The sequence below is a fragment of the Wolffia australiana genome, chromosome 8, assembly GCF_029677425.1.
Source record: "Wolffia australiana isolate 7733 chromosome 8, ASM2967742v1".
In the NCBI taxonomy this organism is placed as follows: domain Eukaryota; kingdom Viridiplantae; phylum Streptophyta; class Magnoliopsida; order Alismatales; family Araceae; genus Wolffia; species Wolffia australiana.
The window spans coordinates 165,760-187,115 of record NC_135842.1 but is presented as its reverse complement, the minus strand read 5'-3'; the positions used below and the strand labels follow the sequence as shown (position 1 = coordinate 187,115).

The window sequence follows — 21,356 nt, the reverse complement described above, 5'->3', positions numbered from 1 at the left end:
TTGCTTATTACACATGCTATGTAGCATTATAGATAATATTGTTACTCTTGCTACCGTCAGGATAAATATGACCCCTTCCCATGTATATAGGATATTTTAAGAAATAAGCATCCTCGTTAGTTTTGGGGCCTGGAGAAAGAATAGGGAAGACTATTTCCCTATATTTCTTACGAGGCACTGGACCCAAGAAAAAATATTTTTTGGGCAGAACTATAACTCTGAAAAGAAATACTAATACCCAAGTCTCAACATATAACTCTCATTTCTATTTTAATTGTAAGATTTGGCCCCCAAATCATAATTTGTTACTGAATTATTTGATTATGATTCTGAGAAAAGATAATCCTAATATAATTTTTTCTTTAGAATAAATTTCATATATTCCAAACGATTAAACTTTAAACGCATCCCAAGCTGACATAGGTTGTTCATAAGGGTATATGTAAATACCTCACACAACGCTAAGACAGTGTGGTAGACACTGTCCCTTTTAAAATCTCTTCTTTTTGGAATGCATCTATAATAGCAAGAGTAGGCCCCCAACTGATGACATCAATGCTTGGGTCCCTGGGCTTCCCCTCTCCCTGTCCATCTGGCTCTTTGCCTCCCACGCTCTTTGGGAATTTCAATAATCTCATCCAACTTGGAGCACCAGCAAAAAGAAGGAATCAAACGTTTACACACTTGAGCATAAACCCGACTCTAAAAATGAAAAATCTTGCATTGGCGAGAGTGGGCACCAATCAGGGAACAGAGCGGAGGGCCTCAACTCACCTTCAAACATTCGGATGCTATATTATCTAGCTCCCTGCAGGCAGAGGGCCTAATCTAAACTCTTCCTACAAAACAATGTGTTTAACACACGTTGGCAAAATGGACGGCGACTGATCACATCAGGCCCTCAACTTGCGACACTTTCTCAGCTAAGCATTTTGGCTCGATTCTCGTCTATGATTCTCTGGAGCTCCTTCTGACTCATCGCTATCAGCCCTTTTACTGAGTCGAAGGCGGTCAGCTTAATACTGCAATATACCACCCAACAAAAAAAAACATCAAGATATTACTTTTTGACTGCAAGATTCATATCCGCCAGTTTAATGAGGATAAACACATTCCCTATCGCATGAGCACCGGCGTACCTGCTGTTTGGCAAACTTTTGAGTGCGTTGGGCACAAACCCACTGTACAATCCGAACACACCACCACGCTCCACAATCCCTACACAGGCATAAACAAACAAACAAAGAAAGAAACAACTATCCTCAGCTCTGGGAAGTGGATTCTGAGCGATAAACAGAGGCAATTCATTACTGTTTCAAAGGTGAGACCAAGTAATGCAGAATTATGCAGAATTATTTTACCTGTGAAGGCCGCGTGAATGCTGTCATACGGCGAGCCTTTCATCTGCATCTGTCTCCTTACGGTGTCCAGAGGGTAGCACATGAGTGTGGCAAGCGTTGCCGAAGCGAGGGCTGTGACTAGAGAGGTTTCTGGCCTCTGCCGATACTTCTCCGGAAGAGAGTTCTTGACCCTATTTGAAAAGCGGTGGTGTCAAAATCATAACTTTCTAAGGGAGGAGACACGACTGTGCCTGAGAACGCCGAGAGTGGGAACGTACAGGTCAAACATGCAGAAATTCACTGCAATGTAGGGCGCAATGCCCACAAGGGAGGCGCCAAGCCCAGAGTAGAAGGAAGCTAGTCCCTCTTCTTGCAGCATGCATAATGCCACCTGAAAACACAGTTCAATCTCAGAACTGAGTAAGTCCGCCGAAAAATCAGAATATAATCTTTTTTTTTTATCATGGCACTTGCCTGAGACATTGTTCTACCTCCAGGCTCTAGCGCTAGGCGCAACCTCAGAACATCCAAAGGGTAGGTGACCTGCAAGTAACACAAATCAAGGCAAAAAATTCTGTAAGATGATATGCTTGTGAGAAATCTGTCGAAAATGTGAGATTAATTCAAAAGAACACGTATATAATTGATGCGTAGAGGCCTTACCAGAGTGGAAGTCATCCCAGCGCACGCGCCTGCAGCCAGTCTTCCAAGAATTGAAAGCTCCCCATCCGCTCCCTTGAAGAGTTTCTGAAGAACTCAATGAAGAGCAGGAGTAAACGACAGGGAATTGAAGATTTTATCTCCGAAAACAAACACAAGACACAGATGAACGCTACATTACTGAAAAAGTAAAATAGCGTGGGCATTGTCTGGGCGCTGACCTTGTACATTTCATAAGAAAACAGCTGCACCGCACTGTAAGGAATTATACGGATCACCTGGATGAAAAAGAGACATTCCCGCAGTCACACAGAGTTATGATTGAAGAACCGGGAGATTTTGACATCATCTGAAAACTTGCGAAAGTAAAAGAGTGGGTAATTTCTGAACGATGCTACCTGCGGAAGATTACCCTTCCAGTAGCCCTTGACGCCTTCCTCCCTACCGATTAAAGAGAAAGCCTGCGACGCATCCACGGCAGCAAAAAGTGAAAAACGAACCAGAGAAGAAACCTGCAAAAGAGTTAATTAAAAGAGACGACGGGCACCTCCAAGAAGCTAATCCCCTTTGCGGTGCTTTGCCCAAAAGTCCGGGCGCTGTGAGTCTGCAAAGTAAGAACATAAAACAAGATAAAGGGCGTTCAAAAATCCATGGAGAGGACAAGGACGAATTGGCAATATAAACAGGAGAGGGGTGCTGGAAAGTGGGTGAAACTCACCTGCATGAGGAGCTTGATGCGGTCAAGCGGCGCCGTCAACGTCTTCGCAGCGGCGCCGGCTGCAGCGGCGGCCATGAAGAGGGTGGCTTCCTTGGGAACCAGGGCAATCAGCGCCAGCGGGTGCTTCAGGAACTGCGCCGGGGAGGGCCACACCTTGACGTCGTCCTCGAGCACAAGGGAAGTATCGTCATCGTCAGCGCAAGGGGCGCTCAGAGCCTTTCTCCTTTGGCCCACGACGAGGGAGGCGAAACCTCCTCTGCCGCCGGCCGCCGAGGCCCGCGAGCTCTTGGCGGAACCCCCGCCGGAGCGGGCGACGCCTTCGTCTGGCGCAGTTCCCCCCCGCTGCCCGACGGGCTGGCAGAGCCCCGGTATACGCCGCCATACGAGCACCCCGTCGTTCATGGAGGCAACGGCCTTCAATAGGAGTAACTAGCGAAAGGGGGTGACGATGGCTGCCGTCGAGGGGGCGGCCAAGGCTTGCCTGCGCGCCACTGCGGTCTCTCTTCTCAAGGTTTTGAAGGAGAAGAAGAAGAAGAAAGGGGGTTGGGGGGGAACTAGGAGGAAGAAGAGCGCAGGGGGCTTGCGGGGAGGGAAGCAAAAGAGATAAAAGTGGGGACCGCCCATGGCCCCATGGCGGAGAGATGAACAAAAAAGGAGGCCTTTTTCCGCTACCCTCTTGCCAAATATATAAATCTACGTAGTGTGCGTAGTCTGTATTTCTCCTCCCGCCTGCCCTCGTTGTCGCGTTCGCCTCCTCCGCGATGGAGATTCTGGGACAGGGTGGGAGAGGGTTTGGGGCGTCGCCCTTGATTCCATCTCCTCCGGCGTCTTCGTCTTCTCCCGTAGAGTGGATGCCCCTCCAGAAACACCCCCTCTTCAACCGGAAGGGGGGTTCCGGCGCTGCGCGAAAGGTGGAATACGCCCTCGCCGAGGCGTCCTCTTATGGGTGGAACCTCGCTGCTTGGGATTCCTCCTCCTCGCGTCTCTACCTTTGGGACCGCGATGGGAAGTGTCTTCATCGCCTCTCCGTTCGCTTCAGGAGCCACGGTGAATCCGCGTCGGTCGAGGCCGCTTGTCCTTCGGAGGTATGGTCGGATCCATGGGTTATCTTACGTTCCTAGTCATCGGCTGCTCTCTATCGCGTTGCGCGTGCTCCTCTCTATGATTCTTGCGCGTTGTCGACTTCGGCTTCTCAATCTCTCGCGTCTTGAGAAGATTTGAAAGGCCTTTTCCTCCCCGACGAAGAACATAATTGTCAGATCGAAGTCGCTTCTCATAATTTCTTCATCCTATCTTTTGTCTGACCTCTATGCATTGGCCGAATCGGATATTCATCGTAGAATTTTTGCTGTGGTGAGTCAAGGCGAATGACCGTTTGTTCATCAGGTTAGTGTGTGAGAGAACTGCGGCTCATCGCAGATCCTAGAGAAATCTGCTGTTGAGCACGTTATCATTTCTCTGTTTTTCAAGTCAATATAACCACAGACTTAATGCGCTGAAACACTGGCGTTAAAAGCCCCGTACCAAGCCTAAAGTTCTTCTTTCTATTCGGAAAATACTGTGTGCTGTATTCTACTTCAGATGATGGACCGTGTGGAAAATAATTGTTGAGCTGACTCTAGTTCTAGGGACTCTATAATGTGACTTATTCCGTCATGATCGGCTACACAAGACAGACGCCAGCGACTCATCATAACGCACAAATTTGAGGAGGCCAATCATACTTTGATAGATGGGCTGTGAAACAACTAACAACTTTTGTGCGGTTTGTGGACTCAGAAAGAATACAAATTTCCATATCGTGTGGTTAAGGTTCTTTAAATTTTCGTGGGCTGTCAATGATAGAAGTATTTTCAGCCTCTCCAACATCTGAAGATGCTTGTATCGCAGTCTCAACTTCTCCATGGAGATGTACTGAGTGGAGATTTGAAATGCTACTTGATATCCTGGAGAGTGCACGTCGAAGGAAGTTTGGACTGAAACAATGCGTTGACTAAAGTCAATATTCCTATTGTAACTGGCCGAAATGCAAAGTTTTAACCATCCTGTTGGTCCAATACTCAGCTATTTCTTTTGCCATTTTGGGGCTTCACTAAACGTTGTTTACTCTCTATGTGCTAATGCTATTTGACGGAGAACTCACGTTCCTGACACACCGTCCTCCAAAGGTTCAGCAGAGGCGAGCATGATTAGGGTATCAACTAACCAGAGAGGAGCAGGAGAGAGAGAGTGCACAAGATTTTGGTCTGAAAATCACCTCCTGTTTTCAATGGGGAGAAAGAGCCTTTATAAGATACTTATTGTTAAACATTTTCATGGTCGGTCAGCATGGTGACCTAGCCGCCAGTGTGCTCGGGAAGAAAGAACCAAGAAAAAGGAAGCATTCTCGTTCTTAGGATTTCTCTGGTTTAAAACCAGAGATTTACAAATAAATGGGCTGGGCCCACATCAGAGTGCACTAGCGGATTAGTGAGTATGTGGGCCCCTTATATATGGGGCCTACATTTACAAATAAAGAAAAGAAAGGAATAAATAAGACAAAGGAACAAGAAGTAGCGGGGTTGTTCTTCTGTTGACACCCCCCCTCAAGCTGGTGCATAGATGGTGTCAATGCCCAGCTTGGATGTCATCTGCTGGAAGGTGTTGCTTGGAAGACCTGTGGTCAAAATATCAGCTAGTTGACCTGATGATGGAACATACTTCATCTGGATAATTCTGGAGTCTATCTTTTCTCTGATAAAGTGTCTGTCAACCTCCACGTGCTTTGTTCGATTGTGTTGAACTGGGTTGTGTGTGATGTCAATTGCAGATTTACTGTCACAGTATAGGATGATTGGAGTGTCTTGAGAAAAACCTAAGTCTTCCAGAACTCCTTTGATCCACAGCGCTTCGCATATTCCTTTGGCAACAGAACTGAATTCTGCTTTCTGCACTGGATTTGGCAACAACGTCCTGTTCTTTACTTCTCCAGGTAATCAAGTTTGGACCGATGAAAGAACAGTACCCAGAGGTTGACTTCCGGTCCACTACTGACCCTGCATAGTCAGCATCAGTATAGATCTTTACAGAATAATTACTGTTCCATCTGAATAGCAAACCAAGCCCAGCTGTTCCTTTCAGATAGGCCAATACTCTATGAACCTCTTTCCAATGTGTTTCCCTTGGGTCATGCATGAATTGGCTTAATACTCCGACGGCAAAGGCTATATCAGGTCGGGTATGGTTCAAATAAATAAGTCTACCCACTAATCTCTGGTATTGTTCCTTGTTGACTATACTGTCATCCTCACACAATCCGAGCTTCAAGTTGGGGTCAATTGGGGTACATGCTGGCTTGGAGTCCAGCATTCCAGTATCCTTTAGAAGATCCAATATATACTTGCGTTGAGAGATGAATGTACCCTCCCGTGAGTAAGCCACTTCAATTCCCAGGAAGTATCTCAAGGAGCCCAAGGCTTTGATGGCAAATAGTTGTGATAGCTGGTCACTCAGTTCCTGAATCGCTTTCTCATCGCTTCCAGCGATGATGATATCGTCTACATAAACCAGCAGTGCCACCACCCCCCCTGAATGGGAGTGTCTGACAAATAAGGTGTGATCCCAGTTACTCTGAGTATACCCCATAGTTTTCATAGCCAATGAAAATTTTCCAAACCAGGCACGTGGTGATTGTTTCAGTCCGTAGAGAGTCTTCTTCAGCCAGCAAACTCGATTACCAAACTCAGGGTAGTAATATCCTGGTGGTAGTTGCATGTATATCTCTTCTTCTAGGTCTCCATGCAGGAAAGCATTCTTGACATCATACTGATTCAAACTACACCCTGAATTTGCTGCTAGTGCAATTAGTATCCGCACAGCGTTAAGTTTCGCCACTGGCGCGAATGTTTCTGTGTAGTCGATGCCATATGACTGACTGTATCCTTTGGCTACAAGTCTAGCCTTATACCTCTCCAGGGAACCGTCTGAATTGTATTTTATAGTGAAGACCCACTTGCATCCTACACACTTTCTTCCCTGTGGGAGTGGTACTAGCCCCCAGGTGTCATTTTTCTTGAGGGCCTCCATCTCTGCATCCATAGCTGACCTCCACTTGGGATCTTTCACTGCTTCTTCCACAGTGCGTGGCACACTCACCTCGTCCAGCTTGGCAAGGAAAGTGTGATACTCTGACGAGAGTCTTTTGTAGCTGACAACATTGCATATAGGATACCTTGGATGTTGGGTACAGGTTCTCTTTCCTTTCCTCAACGCCACTGGCCAACTCAGATCTTCCTCTGGCAATGTTGGGTCTTCTTGGTGTCTTGTATCAGTCTCCACTACCGTTGTTTCCTGTTGCTCACATTCCTCTAGTCTTGACTCATTCTGATCTTCACTATTCCTGATCTGTTCATGCTCCTCCACTGGGGATTGTCTCCTGATGGCGGTCTCCTCCTGCAACTGCCACTCAAGATCCCCTCTATATTGTGTTGGATTCCCATGGATTCTCTCTGTTGGATCAGCATAATACATCTGCAGCTCGTTAAAGGTCACATCAGCAGAAACAATGATCTTCCTCTGACTAGGAAAGAAGCATCTGTAGCCTTTTTGAGTTGAGGAATATCTAACAAAGACGCACTTTTCTACCCTCGGGTTGAGTTTGCTGCCTGGATTGTGTACATGTGCAAATGCAACACATCCGAAGATTTTCATTGGCAATTCATTCTTGGTCCTCTGGTCAGGAAAAAAAACTTTCATCATCTCTATTGGGCTTTGGTAATTAAGTGTGCTGGAGGGCAATCGATTGATCAGATAAGTGGCTGAAAGAAGCGCTTCTGCCCATAAGTATTGTGGTGCATGTGCATGAATAAGCAGAGTCCTTGTGGTGTCAACCACGCGGTCTATCTTCCTCTCTGCTACCCCATTTTGCTGTGGGGTGTTCACACATGAAGACTCTTGGACTATGCCCTGATCGTCAAAGAATTTTGACAGTTCTTGATTATAGAAATCTTTAGCATTGTCTGACCGAAATTTCTTTATGGTGACTCCATATTGGTTCTTCACCATGTTACAGAACCCCTGGATGATGTCAGGTACCTCTGTCTTATTTTTAAACAAGTGTACCCACATACTCCGGGTGCAGTCATCAATCAAGACAATAAACCATCTTTTGCCTGAGATGGATGGAGTTCTACATGGCCCCCATACATCAGCGTGAATCAGAGTGAATGGTCGTAAGCTCCTTTCACTAGTACTGTTAAAAGATGCACGTTTGTGCTTCCCCAATTGACATGAGTCACAAAAAACTTTAGACAGGTCCAGATGTTCAACAAAGGAAGGGAACATTTTTCTTAAAATAGCATAGGAGGGGTGCCCAAAACGCGCATGCATCAACTTCAACTGCTCCAATCTTCCAGATGTAGCTGCTCCTGCCACCATCATCACCTTTCGCATGTCATCATCCAGCTGGAGGAGCCCATTCTTCTCTTTAATTGATCCAATCTTCATATTTAGTACCTTGTCAAACACAAAACATCCATCAGATCTCAGGACGACTGAGCAATTGATATCTTTGATTAGTCGTTGTGGAGAAATTAGCTGTGCCCTTAACATTGGCACGTGAAGAACATCTTTAAGCATTCCCAATTCTTTAATGTGCACTGTACCAATGCCTGCGACTTGGAGAATTTCGCCTCCAGCCATGATCACCTTTCTCTGATTCTCACAGCAAGTATAGGAATGAAATTTGGATCGATCAGGAGTCATATGATCAGTTGCTCCTGAGTCGATTATCCAGTTCATTCCTAGCATGGATGTTTGAAAAACAGTAGAAATGTGACAATCACCTGATCTGATCATGGAGGCCGATCCGAGTAATGATTTGAGTCTTTGCACCTCTTCTCTCAGCACAGATATCTCTTCTCCCGTGTTCTTGGGCAGCATTTTGGATTCTTCAGGGGCAGGTGCTTCACGGGCTTCCTGAGTACTCCCTTGCACCGCTGCTGCATTCTCCTGACTTTGGCGAGGAGGTCGATTCTGTAATTTCCAGCATTGTTCAATATTGTGATTTTGCTTCTTGCAGTATTTGCAGAATAAACCCTCCCATGACTGAGGCTGCAGCTGTATCTGGGGCTGTGGCTTCCAACTCTGATTCCTCTGATCCCCTTGAGCAACCTGAGTTCTCTGAGATTTATGTGACACCTGTGGTGCCGCCTTCGCCATCAACCCAGAAGCACTTTCTCCCTGACCAGATTCTGACATCACACCCAGCCTTTCTTCTTCTTCTCTAGCCAGTCTGATGGCTTCCTCCAGATCAGGTACCATTTCACGATTCAGCAATTGGCTCCGCATATTCTCATACTCAGCATTAAGGCCCAACAGAAACTTATAAAGCCAATCCTATTTGTGTATTGCCATTTGTCTGACTCAAAGTCCTTGATCGGCCTGTAGTAATCAATCTCCCTCCAGATAGCCTGTAGTTCATTGACATATACGCTGACAATCTTGTCTCCTTGGACCAAATTCGCTGCCTTGGCAATTAGTCTGTATATCCTCCAATGCCTTCCCTTCGAGCTGCCTTTGTGGGCATGATCCCAGATTTCTTTGGCTGACTTCAAGAGGAGGAAATTCTTACACTCATTTCCAAGCATGCTCCCGAGGAGCCAGGCTCGGACTAGGGCGTCATCTTGCTTCCATCCTTTGTACCCTGCACTCCCGGGGTCTCTGGTGGTGAACAGATGGTCAGACAGACCTCTCCCTTCCAGGATGATCTCCACATACTCACCCCAATGGAGGGTATTCAACCCATCATATCTGAGGGGTTCAGGAACACTTGGGAACGTGTGTTGCACCACGTTTCCACCATCTTGGAGTGATTCAACATCACTCGAACTCGCCTTAGCCATCTCTGTGGCCATTACTGAAGCCCAGAGAATCAGAAACAAGAAACTTTCTTAATACCTTGAGATAGCAAACGGCCTCCTTGGCGTTTTCAAAACCAGTGAGCTCTTCGCAGCCGCTCTGATACCATGTTAAACATTTTCATGGTCGGTCAGCATGGTGACCTAGCTTCCAGTGTGCTCGGGAAGAAAGAACCAAGAAAAAGGAAGCATTCTCGTTCTTAGGGTTTCTTTGGTTTAAAACCAGAGATTTACAAGAAGTAGCGGGGTTGTTCTTCTGTTGACACTTATCGCCTTCATATTTTTACACCTTTCTGAGTCAGTGAGTAACCAAGTAAGACGGACCTAATTGGAGGTGGAGCTAATTTCTGGACGGTGGATAAGTGTACATATGCAATGCATCCAAATACTTGGAGGGGTAAATTGGAAATTGGATTTTAGTTGGATATTGGTAACATGTTTTTCATGTTCCTGAATAGAGCCTGTCCGTTTCAGGACCCTTGTTGGCCACTGGTTAATTAAAGGAGTACTCCATAAGAATTCTGGTACATTAGTTTGTTGCACTATGGCCCCAGTAACCTCAAGGAGATGGCGGCTTTTTCTCTCGGCCACCCTGTTTTGCTGGTTGTATTGCATTGCATGATGTCTCTTGGATGAATCCTGTGGTGGTAAAAACAGAATTTAAGGTTGCTATTTACACAATCTTTGGCATTGACAGATCGAAAATGACACATCCCTTCGTTAAACTGTACTTCAACCATCTGGGAAAAATCATTATAATTTGGGTCGTCAGGAAAAAGTGATGTATTGGCGCTTCCCTCCTCATGTAGACGTTGGAGATGGGCCCCAAATTTCACTATGAATCGACATGAAAGGTGTAGGGGAATGTTGAAAACTAGAAGGGTATCAACGAACCATCCTCAGAAGATTCAGCAGGCAAGCATGACTAGAGCATCAACAAACCAGAGAGGTAGAAGAAAGCAGGGAAGAGAGAGTGCAGGGAATATAGTCTGAAAATATATCCTTTATTTGATAGGGAGAAAGACCATTGATAAGGTACGTATCAGGTTCGAATCTTAAGATCTGAATCCATTTTCAACGGTAAAAATTGAGAGACATTACATGAGGACATAGAACTAAATCCACGGAAAGAAAGGAAGAAAATATAAAAACGGTTTTCTGAATGCTAACATTATTGATTATTACCTGATGACCTGACTTTTAGCGGCTCGTCATCTGTGTTTTTTTCCAACATTTTAAATTTCCTTGTTGCATTTTGGGTGCTTTTAGGGTTCATTCATTTTTGACCCAATAATTTTTTTTTTGACCGGTGTGCAGATAATACGTGCAGGCGTCCAAATAAATTTGTTAGTCAGCCAGATATCCCTCAATAGAGATGGGTCTGCTGTCCATCTTTCTGAGCATCGTGGCGTATATGTCATTTACATTTACGATCGTATTTCTTCAAGCGGAAATACAAGTGTGTGCAGGTTTGTGGTTGGTTTTCAATGGTGTAGGGTTTTGGGTTTTATTTTGGTTATCTACGCTTTCATCAGAAATTATAGTTAAAGTTTTTCCTATTCATCTAACTTTTCAAGTACAAATACTAGTCCCATTATCTCAGAAATTGATCCTTACAATTTTTGTCCTATTCCAAAAACTTTAAACATTTGTGTTTTCCAGGAGAGTAAGTTTGCTTTGATTCCCTTCAAATTCAGCTAGCTTCGCAAATTCCCATGTCAATGAGAACGTTATGACCCTTTGAGTGGCAAAGGTTACTTCCATCATTTAGGCTTGTGGGGCTCTAGAGTAGAAATCGAAGTTTAGATTTAAGGCTCAAGGGAGAAGAGTTCTCTAATGGAAGGGTTTCTTGGACTTTCTCCCTTTCTCTTGTTCGCCTGGTATCTGATACAATCCCAACCAATCTAGGGGTGGTCTGGTCATGTTAGCCCACAAAGGCATTTTAGTCATTTGATCATTATGTATTTCCTTTAAATGGGAATGCCTGTCTTTAGGAGGGCAGGCAAGAAGAATGAAGTCACTTGTCTCTCCTCTTCATGTCTAAGTCCCCTCTGTCCCTTTGCAATCCACATCACTCATGTCTTCAGGCGGCTTGTCCCTGGTGGATCCGTGCCTTGTCTGTTCGACATCTCCTTGGACCATTCCCTCTTCTACTCTATGACCCTGGGATTACCTACGCCTTCTCATCTATCCCCCTTCCCTGATGCGAGCTTACATCAAGGTTCGTATCAGTATCTTCCAGCGGCTTTGGTTAGTCGTTGTTATCTATTACCTGAAAATCTATTCTGTTCCCGTAATAGTTAATCTATTCGTGTCCTTGTTTGGGCTTGCATAACATTGAATAGTCCGACATTCTAGTTTCATGTCGATTATCTATTGTCGCACCTGCATGCGTTCACAACAGTGTGTTGTCCTTATTTCTAGTTTCCTATAATTTATTTTGCTCGGTGTTGCTGCATACTGGTCCCTAATTCAACGGATTAACTGTGACCCTGGTCGATGGCACTTAAATACCAGGGTTATAAAGTCGAATGTTGTTCCTATCCTCCTAAAATTCCGGCTAATTCTGCAATCCCTGCATTATGCATCCTCTATGTTTTCAATATTTGTTTAGATCGAAAATTATTCACTGTTGTTTCATTTTTCTTTCCTCGCATGCAGGACGGTCTTCGTGGGGTCCCAGGTGCTCTTTACAGGGAACAATGTGTTGAGGGTTTTACAAGCGTCCTGGCACCCATGTAGTGTATCCCACTTGGGTGTCCTTTCGTCCGACTCCGTATTCAGGTCTTTCTTTTCTCCTCATTCTTGCTATTGATCGCGTCCAAAGATCTCCCTCAGTTGGCAAGGATTTATGTGAAATCGACTGGTGGTTTTAACGATTTCCTGAATGAACAATGTTGATCTTATATCACCACCTAGAGCGCGAGTGGAGGATGGAAGCTCTCTAATAATTGTTCTGTCTCACGTACTTCCTTTGCCGTGTCTAGCATTTGTGTTGAACGTCAATGTTTTTTCGGGGACTCCTTTAATCGTCCTTTTGATTAGACTGATCTGAAAGCACCGTTTACGTATCTTGTTCGACTAGTTGTTTCAATTGCTTAAATTACATTCTATTATTCTGGTAACAATCCGCCATGTTGGTTCGTTTCGTAAGCTATAATAAAATCATCTGAACCCGAAAAAACTTGGATCGCTTCACGTCACAGATTACGAAGCTGTCGCCTTCCATTCTCCTGTTGTGTCATCAAAGTATCATTTTGCCTGATTCAACCGCTTGAAATGCCATGCAGGATATTTGATCTATCTTCTGATATAGAGCGACCAGAGCAGGAGTACTTCATTCAGCCTTTTGAGGCTGGGAAATGCAAAAACGTTGCATCCATTTTCCCAATTGCATTCGCCTTTGGAGGAGAGCACTTGTGGGATCGATTCTCGGTGATTCCCGCCGCCCTTCATGACTCTGTTCATCAACATAGTACATCTCCAATCTACTCTGGAAATACCTCACAGATCTGTCTATTATATTTCAGGTGTTTATTTTATTCAGCGACGGCGCGGTTTATATTCTTTGCCCCGTGGCTCCTTTCGGAGGGTATTCTCTCCATTATCATGACCCTGTGATATCTGTGAATTATTTCCCAAGGCATTCTGCGGTGATTGAAAATTTGCGTTGATACGTGGCAGTGTCTTCAACTTGCCTTTCATCAAGGACATTTATGAAGATGCATTGGACTGCGAGAGGAAATCAAGCGACTCGAGAGGCGCAAGAGACTGCAGATCGGCCGTCACTTGGTTAGAAGCTACGTTCCCGGAATTATTGGATCATGCGAACCAGAGACAAAACAGTTTACCTGTTCTGAGGGCCCGATCGTATGCCCCAGCAGACGCGTCGCTCTCCCTGCAGGTTTGCCGCTAGTTCTCCTCCTCTGCTTCTGCAATTCTGCATCTTGGCGCCGTCCGCTTCCTGGCTTCGTCCTCTTCTTTCACGAAATTCGTCTCCTTGCATCTTGGTTTTTTTATTTTATATTATTTTCTCCTAGGGGCCTCTCCGTCGAGTATGCGACGGCAAGGAGACGGAGGAGGGGTCGGAGACGTGGGAAGCGGCGGGATGCGAAGGCCGGGCAGCGGCGCTGCTGTACAGTTGGATGGGCAAAGACTCAATCTTGGCCATCGCCTGGAGCGGCGGCCAGCTGCAGGTCGACGCCCTCGCCGACGAAGTTCAGCCCCTCTGGAACGCCGGCTGCGCGCCCCGGCTGCGGGCAGACTCGCACGGGCGCGTCGCGGAGATGGCCATGATCTGCGAGCCGGGCTCGGACGCGGCGCCGGGGTGGCTCCAGGGGACGGCGGAGTCGGCCTGGACGGGGCGGGCGCCGCCGCTGCTGAGGCTGGCCGTGGTGGACTTGGCGCTGCCGGAGTCGGCGCTGGGCCACCCGGTGTCGGTCTTCCCCGACCCGTTGGTGTCCGAGAGGTTCTACTGCCTGCACGGTGGCGGGGTAGACCTGATCACGCTCCACTTTCTGCCCTTTTCCGATCTGACCGCTCCTGCAACAGGATCGCCGCCGGACGGGTCCGCCGCCAGCCGGCCTCCGTCGGTCTGGCCCATTCTCAGCGCAGCCGCGCCTTCACCCGGCGGACGAGGAGACGCCGCCGCCCCCCCGCCGCTCTGCGGGTTCGTCGTCATCGCAGATTCCTTGGGCGACTCGCTGGCGGTGGCGGTGACGCTGTCGCGGGAGTGCATCTTGCTGGAGATGCGGGGTTGGAAGGACGTGGTGCTGCAGCGCGACACTGCGAGGGAAGGTCATGGCGCGGAGGAGGACCATGGGAGGGCCGAAGACGGGGGCGACATTGTGAGCCGGGACTTGCTCGCCGGGCCGAGGGCGCTCGTCGTTCCGGACTCGACCAGCCTGCGATCGCTGAGCCCGGACTCCATCCAGGGCAGGTCGGCGCTCCACCAGTACGGCAAACTCTTCCACGAGAACTTCGTCGAGTACGCCCACAAGGTGCCCCCTCCCTCTTCCTCGCAACTCATCTCCACTTCTGTCCTTGCTTTTGTCTTGAATTTGGTTGGTTAGTTGGTTGGGTGGGTCTTTAACTTGGCACTTGGCAGGTGCATGTGGAGCTGGGGCAGCACGGAGAGCACGTCGGGGTGATTGTGAGGGAGCAGCAGGCGCGGTTGAAGGAGGCGGGGGAGGTGCTGAGCAAGGTGGAGCGGAAGCAGCGGCAGCTGAGGGCCAGGATAGACCGCGCCGTGGAGGTGTACAGGGCGCAGGAGAGGCGCCTGCAGAGCTTCCGCAGCCTGCCGGCAGCCGACAGGAAGCCGCTGAGCGCGGCGGAGAAGGAATTCAAAGCGCAGCTGGAGAGGACGAGGGACGCGGAGGTGGGGGCGCTGCAGCTGGCCATCGAAGCGCTGGAGGCGAGGCTCAGGAGGCGCGAGCGGGCGCGGGCGGCTGCGGCTGTCCTTTTTATTAAAGGGAAGGCGGCGCCGTTGCAGCGGGGGAGGCGCGAGCGGGCGGCGCTGGAGACGCAGAGGATGGCGGAGCTGAGGGCGTCCGTGAAGAAACTCTCTCTCGTCAACGACGCCAACGTCGGGAAGGTCCGGCTCATCGAGCAGGCCCTGCGCAGCGACGCCGGTGCAGGCCGGTGGTGACGCGACGCGTGGCGGCGGCGGGCGGGTTTTCAACGGCGAAAAATGGGGGTGGGTGGAATGGGCCATGTGGCGCGCTCGCAGGGACTGTGACCGATACTCCTCCCATTTGCCAGGGTGGAGGTGGGTGTGGGAACTGGTAAGGACGAAGCAAAGAAGAAAAAAGAAAAAATGTCATTTTGCTTGACAGTTAAGCTAATGGCGGACGTCGATTGAGATTTGAGATTTGAGAGGACAAGGATTGATGAAGGATGCGTGTGACTTGGCCCATAGGCCTTTGGCCGTGGCCATGGCGGCCCTCTCTCGCCCTTCTGGTAGTAACTACTGACTAGTGTGTTGCTTGCTGCGCTTTACCATGTTCCGTCCGACCGCCCCTCTCCTCTTCTTTGTTGCTTCCGCCTCACGCACGCACCCCAACTTTGCCCTTTTTTTCTTCTTCCTCTCCTTTGTCTTCTCTCTCTCTCTCGCCCCACATCTCTTCTCGCCGTCAGACTGATCAATCGTCCGCATCCACCGAGAGAGGAGAGGAGAAGACAAGACGAGAGAAGAGAAGGGGAGCGAGCTGCCCTTCTCCGCTGCCGGGCGCAACGCCGTCGAGCGTCTTCCGACGGGCGCTCTTCCTTGGCAGTTGTTGGGGGGTAAGAAGCGGTGACAGGGATTTTGACGCAACCCTCTCCCCCTTTTGAGCGACTGGGGCTCTCTCCTCACCCCCCGCACAATCTCTCCTTACCTGTCCTCGTCTGGAGGAGATGGGGAGGCTTCACCAGGTTCATCTGGACGGAAGGGTCTACAGCTGCAAGCACTGCGAGACGCATCTCGCCCGTTGTGACGACATCGTCTCCAGGGTGAGGGCAACCGTACCTTTGCCGACACAGCCCCCCTCCTCCTATTCTCTCGTTCGTTCCCCTTGCCATCGGCGGCCTTCCCTCCCGGCGGCAACCGAACAACTACTTCCGGTTCCCGACTGCAGGGGATAGGGAGCTCTAGCGTGAATCGGAGGTTCCGGCGGGCGTCGGTGTCTAATAATCTAGTCCTCCTCCTTTCTTGGGGTTGCATGTTCTTTCCTATTCCAATCGTTTCTGCTGTAATCGAATGTCGACCGCAGCGGATTAGGTTTGGGCGGTGGGGCGCCGCGATGAAGCATCTAAACTGACCCTGAAACATCTCCTTGTTTTGTTGTTGTTGTTGTCTTGTGTGCGGGCGCAGTCTTTCCACTGCAGGCACGGGAAGGCCTACCTGTTCGCGAGAGTGTGAGTCCGTTCCCCATCCCCCCATGCTTTCTTCCCAAATCGATCGAACCTGGTTTTGAATTGTTTTCCCGGATTCCGCCCGCTTCCCTTTTTTTGCGCAAAATCTCGTCTTTCCTCTCCGCAAACATTTCAGCACGAGCGAAAGGCGCTGACTTTGCCGAGGGGTGGATGGCAGGGTGAACGTGTGGGTGGGGCGGAACGAGGATCGGCTGATGATGACGGGGATGCACACCGTCGCCGACATCTTCTGCGTGGGCTGCGGCTCCGAAGTCGGCTGGGTCTACGTGCGTTTCTTCTCTTCTCCCCCACCTTCCCTGGCGCGCCTTCGGTGGTTCGTCCTCTCCCCGTGACTAGTTGCTTCACGTCGCCGTTGTGTTTTGGGCAGGTGGTCGCCCACGAGAAGAGCCAGAAGTACAAGGAGGGCAAGTTCATCCTGGAGAGGTGAGCCGCCCTCCGGTTAGATTGGAGCCCACGTTGCTGACTGAGATGACGTGGGATTTCTATCCGGAACAGGTTCAAGGTGCTGGGACCCGACGAAAGCAAGGCCCTCACCGAGCCCTGACGCGCGTCGCCGGCGGCGCCGCCGGTGGAGGTGGCGCGTCCCCGGCTGGCTGGCTGTACATCTGTGAACCATCCATCCATCCATCTATCCCACCTCCGCCGGGCCGGAGATGGGTTGCATGTTCCGTCGATTCATTCGCCTATCTATCTATACCGTCTGGGCTAGCAACGAAGCTTAAGATTTGTGTATCCGATCAATTTGCCATTCATCAAATGTACAGGTACAAGACGGACGACCAAACGCGGTTGACATGAACAGCACAGGGAGAGCGAGAGAGAGGCGATTCTGGACTGGTCCTGATAGCAATCGCTTCCTCGTTCCGGGGTAGAGCTCAAGAGAGAAGGTAAATGATGGAGGCGGCCAGACGCGTCCCCACGACCCTGGCATACCGCCGAAGCTGAAGCTCCAAGGCGAGCAGGTTCTTCAAAGGGATTGGGCCGAACACTCTCTGAATCTCCTGTTTCAAAGACTCAAACGTTCAGCACGGGCAAAAACAGGGAAAATTCCGACTTATGAGCACAACATCGAGTAGTAACCTTGCATTTGACGCGGGTGCCGTCCAATTCAAGCACAACATCGCTAACATCAGGAGCATTCTCTTCCCCCGAGTCTGGGTCCGACTCATCGTCCTCGCTTTCGCTCATCTCTCTATCTGGGTCAACATCCATTTCCCCGTCTTCGTCGTTACTGGAGCACTCTTTACGATCTCCCAGGTCAACGTCATCCGGCCCCGGCCGGGCGTGGTCTGCGACGAGGGACTGAGACGCGGAAGGTGCTCTCTCTTTTGCTGATGCGTAATCTGACAACACCATGTAAGGTTTTTGGTCCAAGAGCGTCTTCGCGATGTTATAAGGTACCCACCTACGTCGACGAAACATCTCATCCATGACATGATAAAAAGAGGAAAGGATTTTAACAGGCAAAGACTGTGGGAAGCGAAAAACTCACTCGTAGCGGAGCGGGCAAAGAAGCTCAGAAGGATGATAGGCCGCCTTGTATCTCATTTTTCTGCAGGTGTGGATGTAATAGCCAAGGTAATAATACTGAAGACTGGGGCAGAGGGTCTCAGATTGCTTCACCCAATCGATTTCCTTCAGAGCCGAGTATTTTCCGAGTGATAGAAAAGCCATGTCTGGGTCCCAGAACAGATACTTGCTCGACAAGCATTTCGGAAGAACATCGACCACGCCGACGGCAACGAGCTTCCCGTCTATCCTGTACTGCTGGTGGAAAGATCCAAATCCGCAGGGCGGAACACTCCGACCCCGCCCACCATCACCCGACGACACGAACTGCAGGGGGCTCTCCACCAGAAATCTGATATACTGGCTCTTGGTCACCATATGCGGCTCGTCGTTATGAACCCGAATCTGATATCTCCTGTACAATTCAAACTCTTCGGGATCAAAAGTCGATCGTTTCATCCGAATCTCCAGTTTCCGCCTTTTATTCCTCTGGATAAGCTTGTCATTCCCTCGAGAGTCATTTCTTGAATGTTGTTGCGTTTGCAGAGCATCATCGCCGCCTGACACTTTCTCATGGTCACGCTTCTCCTCAGAAGAGTAAAAGTTTAGATGACCATTGCAAGCCCTGACCATCAACGAGGAAGATTCGTGTTCTTGCATAATCAAAGCATGAGCTACCCTCTCGGCGACATCGCCAGGGGAAGGATCCGAAGAAGACGTAGTAGTAGAATCACCGATTTGACCCTGAGACTTGCCCTCTTGATCCATTCGACCGCGCCGTATCGCGGCTGCGATCCCATAGGCGACGCTGCTGGTGTAGAACAGGTTTTCTGAAATTTCTTTCAGTTTCTTCCGATTCTCGGGCGTTACCCTTTTCACGGTAGCCTGCGGCAGCTGCGAGACGTGAGAAAACTCGCTGTTTTGAAAGCAATCTTTCACGGCATTATCAATTTTCCTCGCCAACAGCTGAAGGGCATCGTCTTCGCGTGGTCTTTGAATGACCATCTCTGATGGAGACTCTTTGTCAGCCTTTGTATCACTGTCTTTTCGATGAGGTGCCCTCGATTCCACAGCGTCATCAAGATACCTGTGATTGGTCCAGGCCACGCGTAGAGCGCAAAGATAATCAACTTACGGCCCGGCAGAAATTATTGAATAAGCTCAAGGGAAACAAATCAAGGAAGTGTTATAAAGTCAAGTTATAGGAATGTTTACCTCTCCATTTTCTTGAGCACGCGCTTTTGTTCCTTTGAGGGAACAAAATCACTGGCCTTGAGACGGATAGTATAGGATGGGCAGCACGTTCTATCCATCTCAGGCTTGTATAGGTACGAGCCAGATCTCCGCCAACCTCGGTCAAGAAGATCTGACACGAAGTGAAGATTCAATGGTAGCAAGGAATTGTAAAGATCATTCGTATGGACACGTCTAGACCGCATTTAATAACCATCCGGGAGCAAAGCCATGGTTGATAACAGCCGAGAAGGAGAAAAGAGAATAAAAATCACAATGCTTGAGACAACATTTGTCTCAATGGATACCCAAAAATGAATTGATTTGTGACGCTCCAATCCGGAAGAGATAAATGGAGGTCGAATAATAGCATTTCAATACGATAAGGTTTGCGGTGCCAAAGAAAGTTAGCATAAAATGTCAAGAATGTATAAAAAAGAAAAGAAAGCCCACAAAAGCAACGCACCAAGCTTTCGTGGTAGTCGATTAAACATATTCTTTAAAACACGTCTTGACATTTTTAAAATTTATAGCTTCTATGCCTTTTTCAAAAACAATATCTAGCTTCAATGGTGGAACAAAGGACGTTTCTCCAGAGGTCAGTGCGATCCACGGACAGCAAGTCACTATAAGGGATGAGGGATGAGAACAAGGAAAACGGCTCATATTATTCGAATCACGCACTAATTGGTCGCAAAAGCTTGGGGGATAAGAAAAAACCTTGAAAATCATCAACTGTTATTGTCTGAGCCGATAAACCTGCGCATGCAACGCAAAAGAGGAGGTATTAATATATTGTCTTTAAGTCCAATTAACAGTGAATGGAATGGCATGGTACAATGGAGCAAACAAAAAACAATGTTTTCTGAGAATTCGCCGAAAATTCGTTTCACCAGCAAAGGGTCGTTTATCTAAACGATAACTGATTACACCGTAAGATAGGGTATAGGCAAAACTAACTTTTCCACAATAATTTTGACTAGCCCACACTACCAAAAGCGAATTCGATACAGAAATTTCCAGAATTCAGAGATTTTATGGCTCAGGTTTACTAGAAATGAATCTACTTGAGGCAATGTATTTGACTTCTGTGTTGATGCAAGTATTCCATTTACGCTGATGATTCGTGACCGTAATCCATTTTTACGTCATAATTTTAGAAAGAGCAAAATCAAAGAGGGAGGAACAGAGCATTTCCAAGGAAATCTGAAGTCAAAGGTCTTTTCCCTCATTATCACTCTGGCAACAGAGCGTGAAAGATTACGATGGTTGTCCTTGACCACTTATTGCTCAACGCCAATCAAACAACCTAGTGAAATATGTGAAACCCGGGACGAAACATGAAAATGACGAGGTACAGTTATGTGGAGAACAAATCAAATCAAGAATAAAGTAGGACAAACCGTGGGAAATGCCAGTGAATCCGGAGGATTTACAGTAACCACAAGGACCCTTTCTCCGACCATGATCAAGCACTACCGTCTCCCCTCTACGCCTGAGGCGGCCGTCTTTGCTGCTACTGGCACCCTCAGACATCATCAACCGACGAGATGGGCGAAAAAGGAAAAAAAAAAAACTAAAGATCCGCGAGTATCGCCTGCACTATAAAACTTGGGCAAAGAATCATCGCATCGAGAAAGAGGGAGGAGGCAAAAAGGAGGGGGGGATTTGAGGGCGGTCGAAGAGAGATTTTCAGAGCTGTCGTCGAGGCCCCGAAAGTCTCACTCCCCCGGCCAGGCCTCCCCCCCAGCCCCCGTGTTAGATAAATGGGCCTTTCTACGCTGACAGGCCCAGCCCATAGAGGAGCTCACCAAATCACTTCCGGCCCATCACTTGGCGGACGACGCGGCACGGTAGAATCAGCGACACGTGTCGTCTTTGACTCACGTGACCCGCTGGAGAGCTCGTGACGGTGGCGTCTCGTGACAGCCGATCGGCGGCGGATGGGGCCATATGACGTGCCGCTTGAATTGAAGTCGGAAAAGAGGCCGGAAAAGAATAAATAAATAAAAAAAATTTCCCCATCCCGCCTCTGATTATTATCCCGGGGAAGAATAAATAATAAATAGTTTCGCCTGAAATTCGTCC

The 21,356-nt window shown here is 48.4% G+C and overlaps 4 protein-coding genes and 1 long non-coding RNA gene across 5 annotated transcripts; 2 read left to right on the top strand and 3 right to left on the bottom strand.

The window, feature by feature from the left end:
- Positions 1-629: 629 nt before the first annotated feature.
- Positions 630-3,300, bottom strand: LOC144707218 (putative envelope ADP,ATP carrier protein, chloroplastic). Its single transcript, XM_078580357.1, has 10 exons — positions 2,719-3,300; positions 2,548-2,604; positions 2,399-2,461; positions 2,222-2,278; positions 2,004-2,087; positions 1,815-1,883; positions 1,619-1,731; positions 1,362-1,531; positions 1,140-1,218; positions 630-1,022 (listed from the first exon to the last, which is right to left on the bottom strand). Exons 1-10 carry the CDS (start codon positions 3,118-3,120, stop codon positions 920-922), a joined length of 1,197 nt encoding a protein of 398 aa, XP_078436483.1. The 5' UTR covers positions 3,121-3,300; the 3' UTR covers positions 630-919.
- Positions 3,301-3,425: 125 nt separating this feature from the next.
- On the top strand, positions 3,426-15,452 carry MOS7 (nuclear pore complex protein-like protein). The gene is made up of 8 exons (XM_078580354.1): positions 3,426-3,803; positions 10,932-11,083; positions 12,276-12,398; positions 12,905-13,049; positions 13,145-13,206; positions 13,299-13,518; positions 13,655-14,614; positions 14,722-15,452. Exons 1-8 carry the CDS (start codon positions 3,480-3,482, stop codon positions 15,259-15,261), a joined length of 2,526 nt encoding a protein of 841 aa, XP_078436480.1. The 5' UTR covers positions 3,426-3,479; the 3' UTR covers positions 15,262-15,452.
- Positions 13,338-13,602, bottom strand: LOC144707224 (uncharacterized). Its single transcript, XR_013582413.1, has 2 exons — positions 13,466-13,602; positions 13,338-13,385 (listed from the first exon to the last, which is right to left on the bottom strand). It is a non-coding gene; the product is annotated as an uncharacterized LOC144707224 (long non-coding RNA).
- A 94-nt stretch (positions 15,453-15,546) lies between the features above and the next one.
- Positions 15,547-17,258, top strand: LOC144707223 (protein yippee-like). Its single transcript, XM_078580364.1, has 5 exons — positions 15,547-16,103; positions 16,465-16,508; positions 16,684-16,792; positions 16,894-16,949; positions 17,022-17,258. Exons 1-5 carry the CDS (start codon positions 16,008-16,010, stop codon positions 17,068-17,070), a joined length of 354 nt encoding a protein of 117 aa, XP_078436490.1. The 5' UTR covers positions 15,547-16,007; the 3' UTR covers positions 17,071-17,258.
- LOC144707216 (arginine-tRNA protein transferase 1) lies at positions 17,251-21,017 on the bottom strand. Its single transcript, XM_078580355.1, has 6 exons — positions 20,672-21,017; positions 19,989-20,027; positions 19,251-19,401; positions 18,019-19,122; positions 17,607-17,931; positions 17,251-17,527 (listed from the first exon to the last, which is right to left on the bottom strand). The coding sequence occupies exons 1-6, from the start codon at positions 20,805-20,807 to the stop codon at positions 17,402-17,404; spliced, it is 1,881 nt and encodes a 626-aa protein (XP_078436481.1). The 5' UTR covers positions 20,808-21,017; the 3' UTR covers positions 17,251-17,401.
- Between the last annotated feature and the right edge of the window lie 339 nt (positions 21,018-21,356).

Excerpts from the sequence above, each read along its gene's own strand:
- LOC144707218 (XM_078580357.1), bottom strand. The coding sequence starts at position 3,120 with ATGAACGACGGGGTGCTCGTATGGCGGCGTATACCGGGGCTCTGCCAG. Across the intron at positions 1,884-2,003 it reads CTGGGATGACTTCCACTCTG|GTCACCTACCCTTTGGATGT; the intron begins GTAAGGCCTCTA and ends TGTTACTTGCAG. Across the intron at positions 1,023-1,139 it reads AAAAGTTTGCCAAACAGCAG|TATTAAGCTGACCGCCTTCG; the intron begins GTACGCCGGTGC and ends GGTATATTGCAG.
- MOS7 (XM_078580354.1), top strand. The coding sequence starts at position 3,480 with ATGGAGATTCTGGGACAGGGTGGGAGAGGGTTTGGGGCGTCGCCCTTG. Across the intron at positions 12,399-12,904 it reads TCGTCCGACTCCGTATTCAG|GATATTTGATCTATCTTCTG; the intron begins GTCTTTCTTTTC and ends AATGCCATGCAG. Across the intron at positions 13,519-13,654 it reads ACGCGTCGCTCTCCCTGCAG|GGGCCTCTCCGTCGAGTATG; the intron begins GTTTGCCGCTAG and ends ATTTTCTCCTAG.
- LOC144707223 (XM_078580364.1), top strand. The coding sequence starts at position 16,008 with ATGGGGAGGCTTCACCAGGTTCATCTGGACGGAAGGGTCTACAGCTGC. Across the intron at positions 16,104-16,464 it reads GTGACGACATCGTCTCCAGG|TCTTTCCACTGCAGGCACGG; the intron begins GTGAGGGCAACC and ends GTGCGGGCGCAG. Across the intron at positions 16,793-16,893 it reads CCGAAGTCGGCTGGGTCTAC|GTGGTCGCCCACGAGAAGAG; the intron begins GTGCGTTTCTTC and ends TGTTTTGGGCAG.
- LOC144707216 (XM_078580355.1), bottom strand. The coding sequence starts at position 20,807 with ATGATGTCTGAGGGTGCCAGTAGCAGCAAAGACGGCCGCCTCAGGCGT. Across the intron at positions 19,402-19,988 it reads AACAGTTGATGATTTTCAAG|ATCTTCTTGACCGAGGTTGG; the intron begins GTTTTTTCTTAT and ends ACTTCGTGTCAG. Across the intron at positions 17,528-17,606 it reads GCACCCGCGTCAAATGCAAG|GAGATTCAGAGAGTGTTCGG; the intron begins GTTACTACTCGA and ends TCTTTGAAACAG.